Source organism: Ochotona princeps, chromosome 1 (assembly GCF_030435755.1).
Source record: "Ochotona princeps isolate mOchPri1 chromosome 1, mOchPri1.hap1, whole genome shotgun sequence".
Classification (NCBI taxonomy): domain Eukaryota; kingdom Metazoa; phylum Chordata; class Mammalia; order Lagomorpha; family Ochotonidae; genus Ochotona; species Ochotona princeps.
In genome coordinates this window covers 166,433,302-166,447,144 of record NC_080832.1, presented here as the reverse complement: position 1 = coordinate 166,447,144, position 13,843 = coordinate 166,433,302, and the positions used below count along the sequence as shown (strand labels likewise).

The 13,843-nt window shown below is 49.8% G+C and overlaps 1 protein-coding gene across 1 annotated transcript in view; it reads right to left on the bottom strand.

Moving 5' to 3' along the window:
- LY86 (lymphocyte antigen 86) overlaps positions 1-13,843 on the bottom strand; it is a 54,136-nt gene that overhangs the window by 15,628 nt on the left and 24,665 nt on the right. Inside the window, exons 2-3 of the mRNA XM_058672654.1 lie at positions 7,951-8,037; positions 6,541-6,669 (exon numbers count right to left, since the gene is read on the bottom strand). Of these exons, the coding sequence (XP_058528637.1) occupies positions 6,541-6,669; positions 7,951-8,037 (216 nt within the window). The remainder of the gene's footprint in view (positions 1-6,540; positions 6,670-7,950; positions 8,038-13,843) is intronic.

Genomic DNA, 13,843 nt, shown 5'->3' with positions numbered 1-13,843 from the left:
AGGTGGCCCAGCTCAGGCTTTCATAAGAGACTCCTCTTGTGAGCCCTGTCTTTTGGGGACATGTTCCCCATTGGCTTAAGGACCTCCTGATAGGCACCTTCTCAGCATCATAATTGGAGTGAATTCTGCTCTTTAACACTACTAACTTAAAGCTTTAGTATTTAAAGTCCTGCTTGAGCTTGAGGGCCAAGCTATTACTCATGGGATCAGGCCACACCTACATCCATGGCTAGGTGACAGTTTACCCTGAAGGGAATGGACATTCTCACGGCAGTTGTTTCGTGGATAGAAAATGACAGCTGCGAAGGCTGAGCTGAGCTGGAGGTAGGGAGAAAGGCACGGGCAGGACGGAACCACAGAGGAGGCTTCAGGACTGGTCCGGACTCCGGGGATCCTGGGCAGGAAGGCAGACTGGAGACGAGCAGGGCTGGTGGCCTTGCACTGACACTGGATCCTCACCTCTGGCCTGTTCCTAAGGGAGACTCAGGGTTCGTAAGGACAGCCCTGCAGGTGCTGCACGCTGCCTTGATGTCCCAGGCTAAGAAGGAAGAGCAGAGAGAACCACTGTCATGTTTCCTGATGGCTCAGGCACACTGCACTTCTGATTCACTCTCTGCTGCTGCCTGGTAAAGGAGTGTGGCGACTGCCCCGCCCGCCAGGAACAAATCAGCTAAAAATCATAGAATATACACTCCTCCTGAGTGCCCACGGCAGCTGCGGGGGGAAGAGACAAGTATTCCCACGCTGGGTTTTTTCCTGAACTGCTTTCTCTCACCAGTCTGCCTGCTAAATCTCCTTTGCCCCAAGTCTCATCTGTTGGCACTGACAACACACGGTTAAAGCAAAGGCACCTGGATCCTAAGGCAAGCTGAGCTCAGGTTAGGCATCTACCATAACGTATGGCCCCTGGGTACTCGTGCTTAGTATATCTTGTTAGAGTTACAAGCCAGTCTAGATTATTCTAAAATCTGCCAAGATCAGCAAAATTATACTTCAACACAACAAATGGCTAAATACTAAAATGAAATAGACACGAGACAGCTGAATGGTACCTTATAGCCATTTTAAGGTATATAGCAGCCGGTCCTGTATATAAACTAAAATTGAAATGTCAATGAGCTAATGATAGGTTGTGGTTAGGACTTGCTTTTTTTTTTTTTTTAACATACTGGTTACTCAAAACCACGTCAATTCCATAATGTTGCAAATTGCTGTTGATGTTATGTTGGGACTCTTAATTGACTGGGATGATATTCCACCAACTCTAACTTCGGACCAGAAATGGTCTCCCCAAGAAACTGTTCAACCCATCTGGACAATAAGTAGCTGGACTCTATGCTTGGTATATGTTTGCAAGGAAAGAATCTTGATTGAATTTGAACTGTAATACTGCATCAAGGTGGAGGAATCCAGCAGGGGGGAGGGGAGAGGGAGGGGGGGATTGCCAGAGCCTATGAAACTGTCACATAATGCAAAATAATTAATAAAAAATATATATATAATAAAAAAATAATAACCCCCCCCCCCCTGGATTCTGACCTGCCCTGCTGTCGGCGTGGTTCTCAAACAGCAGCGTTCAATAGAATGTCATGAACACCACTGCTTGGCAAGTGACGACCTACAGAACAAATCTTGCCTCATGCCTGTTTTTGAGTGAGCTGAGAGGCTGAGTGTGTGCTTGTGTGTTTACTGTTCTTGTTGTTTTTTTCTTAAATGGCACACACACACACACACACACACACACATATACACACACACAATCTCAAAAACTGTCACCCACGGGAAATCTTGTGAACTTTCATTGGTGGTGTCAGTAACGATGCCTCACTGGAACACAGCCATGCCCATTCATGTTTGTCCTGTCTACCGTGGCTCTCATGCCCAGAGGGTGGAGCCCACAGGTTGCACCAGGGGTCCCAAGGTTTGCAGAGTCTCAGATATTTGCCACCTCTCTCCTTCCGGCAAAATCTTGTTGGTGATGATCTAAAGGGGTTGTACGTACTGAGCGTTGGAGCCCAGTGCCCAAGTGCCTGACCAGTACCTTTTAGTAGGAGCTCTGTATTTGCACTTCTCGTCATTTTTTAGGTGCTGTATGTCACTGCTCTGAGCATCGTATTTTGAGAACCACTGTCTTGAAATCATGGCCGATGGGATCCCAGGATGACTTGGTTCTGCCCTTGAACTCCTGTCTGTAGTCCTAGAGGAGGGCGGGGAGGAGCTGTCCAGCACAGCTTATACCTACACAGAGGCTATGCATCACTGGGGGTGAACTGGACAGAACCTCCACCCCCACAGAGAGAAATGAGCGAAGGCGGATGTGGGAAAAGGCGAACTGTTGGCACGCACAGCACACTTGCGGCCCACATGCACGGGGCTTCCTTCCACATGAACCGATTGTCCTGCAGCAGCTGGTCGGGTTTCCCCACCAGTTACTCAATCTGACACTGACTGGAGCCACTGCCACCCACGGGTTAAAGGGTCCATCGCACAAGCTGCTCTTCTCCCCATGTTGAAGGATTCCCAAAACGCCTTCTCGGCCTTGAAAATTTACTAGGATGGCTCGCTGGACCCAGGGAAATCTTGGTGCACCTTTGCTGGTTTATTGTAGAAGAGATTATAAAACAGACAGAAGAATAGTTAAAGAGAGACAGGGGCCAAGGGATGTGGCTCTCTGAATGCACTGTCCTCCAGGGACTTCCGGGATGGAGAACCAAGCTTCCGTGGTTTTTATGGAGGCTGCATCATGCCAACATGAGTTCTTACAGTCTCCAGCCCCAGTCCCCTCCCCCAGAGCACGGGGCTGGGTCCAAAGGTTCCGAGCTTCCCATCATGGTTAGCCCTTCTGGTCTAAGTGCTCTCGCAGAAGTCCCTCTCACTGGGGGCAATTGTTGCTCTTATCACCCAGGGGATCCTAAGGGGTTTTGTAGCTCAGTGTCAGGAACTAAGTGAAAGAACAGCAGAACAAGGGATCTCCAAGTCCTAGTATTACTCGGAAAATTACAATGGTTTAGGAGTTTCCAGGAAGCAGGGGTAGGGACCAACCGTGTATCTCCTATTGTAAATCACAATGTCAACTAGGTTACCAACAGGAGTTTCCCTCTTTTGCGAGGCTAGTACCTGTCAGCTAACACACGGAACGTCCTTGGCTTGGTACCTGGTGCACCTCAAGTGTGGGGACGACGCCAACCGTTCTTGTAGGGTTAGTCTGCCTGGACTAGGGACAGCCCCTCAGCCCCGGCTGCACCTTTGTCTCGCTCGGTTTGGTTCTGTTGCTCAGAGACAATGGCTTGGTTTTGTTTATGGGTTGGTTGTTGGTATCTTCCAAATTTTCAAGGAAGATTACAATGCAGCAGAAATATCATGAGAATCATAGTTGTAAACTGATCTCCCAGTAGCTATATTTTAAAGGAAGAAAGTAGTTCTAATGATATGTCAATAGCATGTTTTATTATCTATAATTAATAAATAATACATATTAATGATGTTTTTCAATTCACTGGGGCTTGGCTTTTGTTGGTGGGCCAATCCATATCTACTTCAAGAAGTTTACTGGGGGCCCGGCGCGATAATGTAGTGGTTAAAGTGCTCGCCTTGCATGCGCTGGGATCCCATATGGTCACCAGTTCTAATCCCTGTGGCCCCGCTTCCCATCCAGCTCCCTGCTTGTGACTGGGAAAACAGTTGAGGATGGCCCAAAGCCTTGGGATCCTGCACCCGTGTGGAAGACCTGGCAGAGCCTTGATCTAGGGACTAGAAGGACAAACCACCCAGTGTGCACTCTCTCTCGATAAGCTAGGAGTGCTTCCAAGTGTACCTATTTCCACATTTGGGCTCCAGAACACTTATTTTGGGAAACATTGTAAAAATGAGCAGAAGGTTTGAGACAGTTCTGTAGATGCTAGCTGTCTGTGATAACCTACAGTTATTGTTTAACTTCTGGCTGAAGACACTTTTTAAAAATCCACAGTACTGCTGAATTTATTTGGAAGGGAAACAGGGACAGAGAGACAGACAGACAACAAGCTAACTTGCGTTTGTCGACTTACTCCCCCAACGCCCTCCACCGCCGGAACCGGGTCAGGCTGAGGCTAGAGCCTGAAACACGACCTGGCTGTAGGATCTCAAGCATTTCACCGTCATGCGCTGCCTCCTGAGGCGAGCACCAGCAGGGCGCCAGATGGAAAGCAGAGTCCTCTGACATGGGATGTGAGTATTTCCAGCAGCTTCTTAAACGCTGTGCCAGACACCTGTCTCCAACCAAGAGATACTGAGCTCTTCCAAAACATTCCGTAAAATAAGGAACGCGTGCCAACCACCAGCTAGATAGAAATGATGAAGGAAAGAATGCTGAAGAGTCTGTGGACGTTCAACAACCTGAAGACAAACAGGAAAATCATCATGCACTCATTTCCTTGCGCTGTCCACTGCCCAACAGATTGAAAGCCCTGGGGAGGAGCTATGTCTCTCAAGGTGACCTGGCCTGCTGTCTATGCCGCCTTCATACACACATCACACACGGCCACCTGGGCAAGCCATTGCTTGAAATTCTCGGATCTCCTCTAGCCAATCAAAACGTCCTCGAAGACAGAAACCATCCCTGGGTCATTTTCAAGCTCCAAAAAGCACCCAAAGCGAGTAGGACTTAGTTCCTCCAGGAGGGAGGAAGGCGAGAACGGCTGACTGCGGGGTCAGCCCAGCTCCAGGCAGTAGGCAAGGTTGGGGAGGGGCCGGCTAACGGGCAACTCCCTCACTGGTCTTCATGGACCTCTTAGCAACCAAGCACTGCCTGCCGATTCTTAAGAAGTGAGCTTTTAAGGAAGGAAACAAACGCAGACCACTGGAAAGCCAGATTTCTTAAAGGAAAAGCCACATTTGCCTGTTGCACTGCTTGTTATTTGTTCATTTCTTCATTGTTGATTCAGAGTGAGGGTGATGGGGAGCCAGCCTGCCGGAGTTCCAGTCATGGGTCCCTAGGTACAGGTTCTTAAACTGCTGGAAGAAAATGGCTTAGTGAATGGAGCAAGACTTGGTACAAGTTTTGATGATGTTGCTTGGCCTACTTTCTGTGTGTGGGAGTGGGGGTGAGAGCGACAAGAGAGTTCTTGTTCATTATTATTTTTAAAAATCACTTATTTCTTTGAAAAACAAAGTTACTCAGAGAAAGTCACACACACACACACACACACAGACACACAGAGAGAGACTGTATCTACCTCTCCCTGTGTGTGCCACACCTCTGAAATCCAGGCTGCCCTCCTGTCCACAGATTCTATACGCCCAAGTTCTGTGTCCGCACAAACAACCATGCATCAGAAATACTATAAACATGCACACACCTCCTTCCGTGCTACCATTTCCTAAGCAAGACACGAGGCCACCCTTGACCCAGCGATTGCATTGGAGGAAGTGTTTCAAGCCATCTAGAGACGATTTAAAGTATGCAGGAGGGCGTGTGTAGGTCCCACACCAAGGCTGTAAGTTCTGTTTTACGTTTGGGGCTTGCGCCTCTGCAGCTTTGGGTACTGGCAAAGCCTCCTGGAGCCCATTCCCCCGAAGGTACTGAGAGCACTGTGCTGGGAGTTGAAAGGACGAAGTGGTTCTACTGCACTCTCAGGAAGCTCATTGTCCAGAGCAGGTGGGGATGAGAGATGCCAGGGCATCGGGGAAGGCACAGAGCAGTGCCCTCAACCACAGCTGGGGTGAGCAGGAGAGGCTGAGGCCAGGACGGGTCCGGCTTTGGCCTGGCAGCCACAGACTGCGGACGGAGCGCACTGGTTGCCGTCTGCTCATCCTCTCGGAAACTGTTCTCTTGAACAAACTCTTTTCACATGGCCTTGGGAAGAGCATTCTGATTCCTTCAAAGTCCCTTGTTTAGAAGAATTACCGGGCCATGTCATATGGAGCAGTGCCTTTTAGCACTCTAGCTTTTCTGAAAGGAGACATCTAGAAGGGGTGGGTGGAGTTTCTGGGGTGTGTGGAGAAGGAGGTGGGCCAAGGGGGCTCCTCCTTGACCTCTGGGGATGGGAAAGAAGAGAACAGGGCAAAGAGAACAGTTGTTGGGATGGGCAGAAGCAGAGCAGACCCGAGATTGAGGGACTCAGTTGCGGTCTTGGTGGAGAGGCAGATGAGCGCAGGCAGCGAGCAGAGGTGGGGCGACTGCGGGGAGTGGGCTGTGTTTGCGTCCATGTGGCAGAGGCTGGGCATTCAGTGGCTTGCAGGAGAGGAAGCAGAGGCATTTCTGCGTCTGTGCTTTGAGTGCCTGCCAGTGGAAGAAGGCTGGGAAGAAGCTTTGCTCTGTTTCAGAGCCAACAGTCCAGCCAGGAGATGGCCGGGCAGAGGCCTGAAAACACTAACTCTGCGTGGCGTGTTCTTGTGTCTTACGGGATGGACCAGACTGTTAGGTTAAGCGAGGGTAAGCTTGTCCAAGGTGGAGGTGGGGTGAGCCCAGTTCTGTGGAGACTGGGGGTCCAGGTCTGAGAGGTGACCTCTGGTTCAGCCTTCTGGGGGCTTCCGCATGCTGACAGCAATACAGACACGTACCTCCTTTCCTTCTTCCACAGAAGGAGAACTTGGGGAGATCCTCCTCACAGATGGGGTAGGAATAGCTGAGAATAGTCACGCCCTTGGAGACCAGAGTTACGTCCAGAAACAGGTGGCTGATGTCTTGCCCTGAGGGAGAGAGAACACCTGTTCTCACCTGTGCCTCGCTGCTCATCAGCAGTCACAGCAGCGTGGGCTAACGGCCTTTGACGTCTGCTTGTCTGCTTGTCTGCTGCAGATGGGGGATGTTTTCTGCTGTCTTGGTGAACAGCATTTAGGCCAGGCACCAGGACATCACGATGGCAGAGTGTGGAGTGGCTGTCTCTACTTCCCTGTTTTGCGTGGACAACGCCTCCGCTCTGCTTTGTTAGCCTGAACCTAGTTCCCACAAGATAACGTCTGTGCATCTGACTTCTGGTCGCCATGGGTGTGGCTGAGCCTACCCTCTGCTCATGGCGCTGGTCTGCTCTGGCTCCATGGCCACACCGGAAGCTCCAGTCCTCTCTGCTTTTCCCCCATCCCTCCCCATGTGTTTCTTCTGCCCCTCCCTCCCTCCTTCCCTCCCTTCTACCCAAGGAATTTCCTGAACTGCTGCTAGAATCTACATACTGTGCAAAGTTCTAGAACTACAAAGACATTCTTCTGGGACTATTCCTCCTGCTGCACTATGCGGTTCCTCTGTGCTGGCTTTTGATCAAGCTGATTTAGGACAGGAGGATACTGCAGTAGCTATAACAAATGTGTTGGCTGAAATGTAATGGCACCATCAAATAAAAATTAAGCAATCAGAAACCAGGGTGCGGGCAGACAGTATCTCTGCTCTGCTCAGTGCTTCAGAACTCGGTGAAACTGCACATCTTTCCATTCGATGTGGTTTACAGCCTGTTATTGCCGTTCTCCTGCTGGATAATGTTCTTTTCCTTTGCACTTGTTCATCAAGCCTTTGATTGTAATATAAATTAAAAATTCACTATCTCAAAAAACAAACTGCTAAGTTAAAAAAGGCATATATGAAGGGGAAAAAAGGAACTCCCCTTAGCCCTTTGGGAAATGGCAATGTGACTGACAGAGCGTGGCTGGCGTGGTCGACAGAGCTGGTATGGAACAGCGAAGCCCAAGCCAGCTCTTTCCTGAGTAGACATCACCACTTTTTGTTTCTGGAAATACCGATTGCAGGTATGTCATCCAAACGAGCACCCAGAGCATTTTCAGTGCAAAACTCAGCCAGCAGTGAGAGCTCAGATCTGACCCAGAGAGAGAACTGAAGATGAATATCGACGCAGAGTCAATTCAAGCGGTGGTGGGGGACGGCTGTTGAGCCAGCAGGCACAGATGATGTAAGCCAGCTGGGCAGGCAGCAGGCACAGAGGTCGTGCGGTGCTGCGTCTCACGTCGGCAGCTGCTACTCACTCAGAATGATCCCGAATCGGATGTTGACATTGGGCCTTACTTGTCTGGAGCACTGGTCGATGGAGAAACCGAAGTCTTGCAAGGGATCTGCCAAGAAGAAAGCCCCACGTCAGTTGTGTGCGTTCGATCCCCGGCCAACGCGCATCCCAGGCTTGCACCGATGACATTTGTGTTTTACATGAATGACTGAAATGTGCTTGAAAATGTATTGCCCTAGACTTTCCCGGTGTGAGTCTGTGATGTTGTCCCAAGCTCCTCCAAGGCTCTTCCAAGCTGAGATCTGTCATGTTCACTGGCACAGCCAGGTCAAGGTCAGGCTCACTCTAGCAATGTCTGTGGAATTGGAATGTTGGTGGTTGCACACAGCATTTTGTAAGCTATTCATTACAATAGCTAAACCACTGAGGGGGGCCACCCAGATTTGCCTCAGCCTTGCAATTCTATTTCGGTCTGTCTCAACCCACTCCACTCCAGCCTATTGAGTGGGGTCACTTTCGCCTACACACCCCATTGTGTGTATACATGCGATGTGGGTGTCAGATAGGAGAGAGGCTAGGAAGATAATGTACATTACCCATATTTCTACTCATTCAAGAGGTCCAAATGGCTCATCTCTACCTCAGAACAAAGTTTAGAAATGTTCCACTGGCCTGCCTTCCTTAACTCACATCACAAGTCCATCTAGCACTGGAACAGGATTAGCACGCTCACAGCCAGGGAGTTCCAGCGTGTGGTTGATCCCTGTAGTCTCCCGTTTGACGCGCAGTGGGCCTTGTTGCCCTTTGTCTAGGCACTCAGGTCTGGCTCAGCCCTCCCTGGCAGCTCCCCTCCCCAACAAGCTCTTGACGCTTGTTGAATTCTTACAACAGTTTTGCATGAAAAAATTTTTAAAATGACATCTTTCTTTTTTTTTTTTAAAGATTTATTATTATTGGAAAGCTGGATATACAGAGAGGAGGAGAGACAGAGAGGAAGATCTTCCATCTGATGGTTCACTCCCCAAGTGAGCCGCAACGGCCGGTTCTGCACTGATCTGAACCCGGGAACCAGGAACCTCTTCCGGGTCTCCCACGCGGGTACAGGGTCCCAATGCATTGGGCCGTCCTCAACTGCTTTCCCAGGCCACCAGCAGGGAGCTGGATGGGAAGTGGAGTTGCCGGGATTAGACCCGGCGGCCATATGGGATCCTGGCACATTCAAGGCGAGGACTTTAGCTGCTAGGCCACGCCGCCAGGCCCCATAAATGACATCTGTCTTGCTGTTTCAAAAATTATGGTTATTATTTATTTGAGAGACACAGCAGCTGGGGCTGGGCCAGGTTGAAGCTAGGCACCTGGAGCTCAATGAAGATTTCCCACCTGGGTGGCAGCAAGCCACCTGCTTGAGCCGTTAACCCAGCCTTGCAGGATGTGCACTGGCAGGAATGGGCACCTTTGTTAGAACTCTGCAGACACCCCAGCACCCGCCCACTCCAACACACAGTCAGCACTCCATCATGGGTAAGTGGACGGGTCATTCAGTAAGATGTTGGTTTCTCGGCTCCCAGGTCAGTCTTCTGGATTCTGCTTTGCGCAACTGGGGCTCCCAGCAGTCCTGTTTCCTATTTGTTAACTGTCACTCGAGATACCAACAGGAGGCATAGACTGGAACTGAAGAGTCGAGCTCCCAAGGGTATGACCTGCAGTGGCAATGGGCTCCTTGTCCCGCTCTCTTTGATGCTCCCCAGAATCAGTGGAGGCTCAGCTCTGCGGGCCCCCAAGCTTCAGCGGGAACAGCCCCTCAGGAGCTCTTACCACTTCCGCAGCTCGGCCCCACAGGCCCATCTCTCTGGCATCTTGACTCCAATACCCACAACCGTGGCGCTCTTCTCTGCCAGCCTCTGGTGCCAGGTGCACCTTCACTGCCCCAGCTTTGCCATTTGCTCTTCAATAACTGCTGCTCCAGCCGGTTCCCCAGCGTCAAGTTGAAACAATTGGCATGTTCTCTGTTTCCCCGACTTAACAATGATTGTGAGAGACAGACACACTTTTCTTCATCTCACAGACTCGGAGGGGTTGTGGAAACTTCCCCCTGATCTCAGAAGAAAGTGTCAGAATCTGAGTTCAGAACCAGAGGAAAAAACAAGCAAGTGATTGCCTGGTCCTGTGCAGGGATATTCACAGAGTGGAGCCTCCCATACTTGTATTAACTCTTATTTCTGAAGCCTCCTGGAATATCCCATGCAGGCTCCTGAGAGCACCAGTTGACCACTGGTTCCCATCCCAGCTGATCTGTGAGCTCCGATTTGCCAGCGAGAGTGACTCAGTCTGCAATCCGCACGGACGGCCTGGGAGATACATCTGCGTCTCTTCCTTGGTCATGAAGCCATTTCAGCCTTAGGCATCCAACACAGGTGCATTGTTACATCATCAAAACCCTGTTGGCGCTGGCACCGTGGCAGCGTGGGTACAGCTGCTGCCTGTGCAGCCAGCATCCCATATGGGCACTGATTCAAGTCTTGGCTGCTCCACTTCTGAGCAAGCTCCTTGTGGATGCACCTGGGAGAGCAGAGAAAGACGGTCCAAGCCCTTGGGCCTTCTACTCAGATGGGAGGCCCGTGTTGAGCTGTTGGGCAGGGCAAACTAGATACGAATTTAAGTTGCTATCTTAGGTGTAGTGCAAAAGGGATGCATTGCTCTTTCTCTCTCTCTCTCTCTCTCTCTCTCTCTCTCTCTCTCTCTCTCTCTCTCTTTCTCCCTCCCTCCCGCCCTCCCTTCTGTTACTTTAGCTGCTCACCAATTTTACAAACTTGTATTCTATTTATGACCCAGATCTGGTTGAGCATGGAATCCAAAAGATGGCTGTATCTTGACTAGGTGTTGTAACTTCTTCCACTAATTTATAGTTTGTGTCCCGGCTGCTCCGCTTCCAATACAGCTCCCTGCTTGTGGTCTGGGAAAGCAGCTGAGGATGGCCCACGTCTTTGGGCCCCTGGGCTCTCATGGGATTCTTGCAGGAGGTTCCTGCCTCCTGGCTTTGGATTGGCTCAGCTTTATACTGTTGCTTTGCACACAGTTTCTCACAGGGCGTAAGCTGTGAGAGATTAGGAGCTTCACTCTATTGAGTCACATTCAGATAACCGGAGGCTAATCCAGTACCCAATCATGTAGGTCGATTGAATAAATATAAGAATGGGAGAGGAAATCTGGGGATTTGATGATAACAGAAGGTGTTAGGAAGTTAAGATTTTATTTCCAGCTTTGTAGGGTGCCAGCAAATGCTTGGGAAGCCTGGCAGTAGTGTCAGAGGCATAACTACACTTGAAAGTGCTCCCTGGGAAGGTGCTGGTACATGAACTTTGCCGGGATGACAATGTACATGTCTGGCACTGCAGGGGGAGTTTGTGAGGGAAGTTGGCAACTAGTCCAAAGCCAAGTGGCAGTGGGTATTGCACTGCCTCTTGCAGAGCTCTTTTCTAAATAAGCCGAAGTAACAAACAGAGCTTGAACTGCATTCCCTTCATTAGCTTAGCTGCTCACCAATTTTGTAAACACGTACTCCATTTATGAAACAGATCTGGTTGAGCGTGGATCCAGAGGACGGCTGTAACTTGAGGCGGTCTTGTGATTTCTCACACTGACTCACAGGAAACATTCAAGGCCATTGTAGAGCGCTTAAGAGAGCGCGGTGTATAAATCCTCAGTGAGAGGCGAGTGCCTGAACTCCACCGCCACTCCAACACGAAATTAGCTTTCATCCTTTCTGCCCTTGGTGCTGTGCTGCTTCCACCCCGTTCCCACTGTGCCGTGGTCGAAAAAGAAATCACTTGCCATGTGGTAAATGTGTTCTGACTGCGTTTGCTATTATTTCCCTGTCTTTCCTTTTTTCCATCTGTCAAAGCTAATTACTATGGAGTGGCACAGCAAGGGCCCCTGATGGGTCTTTATTGCAAATAATAGTACTTCTGCTCTCATTCAGATCTCTTTGGTCAGCATGCCATTGGGAACTGGTTTGCACACTCAGTTCCTGCGTGTGGTACGGCTTCCTGCTTGCTCTTTGGGGGAAGTGAAGGGTGTGTTAAACATGCTGCTTGCTATCAAATGCAGCAAAGGTGGAATTAACATGTCACAATGGACCATCAACTGTGATTTTAAGAGTAAGAACTCCAGCACTGCGCAGGCTGCCTGGTGCCTCGGCGAATGCATCCATTTATCTGCCTATCATCTATGTATCTGTCTGTCTACCTATTTATGTGCATGGCGTGGAAGCCTCTTTGGGCTGCTGAAGATTCTAGAGCTCATTGTGTGCTTTTAAATGCAAAGGACAAGAGTAATTAAAAGCATTCATCAAAAAATGAAATTAAAATATAAATTCAATTTGGAGCAAAAACTTTTGAGATCCACACATAGGAAAGATCTTCAGAAGTTCATGGAAATAATACTTTGATGTGTATATTTGATAATGTTGTGTACCGAAAGAAAGATTCGCTTATCTGAAAGTTACACAGAGGGAGATCCTCTCTAAACTGATTCACTTCCCCAGTCACTGCAATGGCCAGGGCTGCCCAGTGCTGGGCTAGGCTGAAGCTGGGACCCAGGAGACTCATCTGGGTCACCCATGTTTGTGACAGGGTCCAAACAGCTTCATGTGATCCACAGAGCTGGATCAGAAGAGCTGCAGTCATGGCTGTGACTAGAGCCTGTATGGGATGCCAGCACTGCAGGTGGCAACTTCACCCGCTCTGCCACCATGCGGGCCTCACCTTGTCTTTTAATTTAATTTTCCCATGAGCTTTTTGCCATATGCATGTGCTAACCTCTGCGCTGACAGCAAAGGGGAAGGAGGCTGCATTGGGCTGAGTGTCGCTGCCCTGAAATGACCCGAAGCTGGCTTGCATCAGCCGGGGTCGACAGGCTTCCTTCCATAATGTGGTCATCCTTGCTCATCTGAACTTCGTTTGCACGCTGTCAGTTCTGAGACGTCAAGTACAATCTAAGCACGTGAATGGAAATCTTCAGACAAAAACCAGCAAGTTCAAATTGCTGTGTACATCAAGGGAGTGGCGTGGGACACAGCTGTACAAACATCAGGAACTGTGTGGACTAAGTGACAATGAAGATGAGCTTCTGCTTGAAGCGCCTTGTGAATGCCTCCAGGCAAAGGATGGTCTATTAAAGGCTGTTCCCTTGATCCCCTGTGCCTTAGGAGCAGGTCAACGATGGACACCAAGCACATGGTTCGCTTCCCGAGACGGCTCCCCAGCACAGCAGATCGCAGGATGTTAGCCTGTGGGCCACCACAGCAAGCTACAGCAAGCTACCTACCTGTCCGCGGGGAGGGCCGCAGGTGAACGGCTGGGGAGAGGCTGAGCAACCCAGACTCTCAACCACAGTAGCAAGAGGCCCAGACCTTGGGGCAACAAGGAGGCAAACTCCGCAAATAACTCTGTTCCATCCTTGTTCTCAAATAGCCTCAGCATCCTTAATTTAAAAATCCGGAGCCTGAAAGTCTTTAAGCACTAGTAGGATGCCGCTACTGGCGAATTCACGTCATGAAACTTGGATTCATGCACAAAATTACGAAGAATATGATCTGGAATTGGCCTGGGTGATGGCTCAATGGCTAAATCCTCATCTTGTGAGCACCAGGATTTCATATGAGTGGCAGTTTGTGTCCCAGCTGCTCCACTTCCCTTCCAGCAACCTGCTTGTGGCCTGGGAAAGCAGTGGAGGTTGGCCCAAGGCCTTGGGACCCTGCACCCTGCGTGGGAGACCCGGAAGAAGCTCCTGGCTCTTGGCTTCAGATCGGCTTAGCTCCAGTCCTTGTGGCCATCTGAGGAGTGAACAAGTACATGGATGATCTTTCTCTCTGTATGTCCTTGTCTCTATAAATTTGCCTTTCCAATAAAAATGAA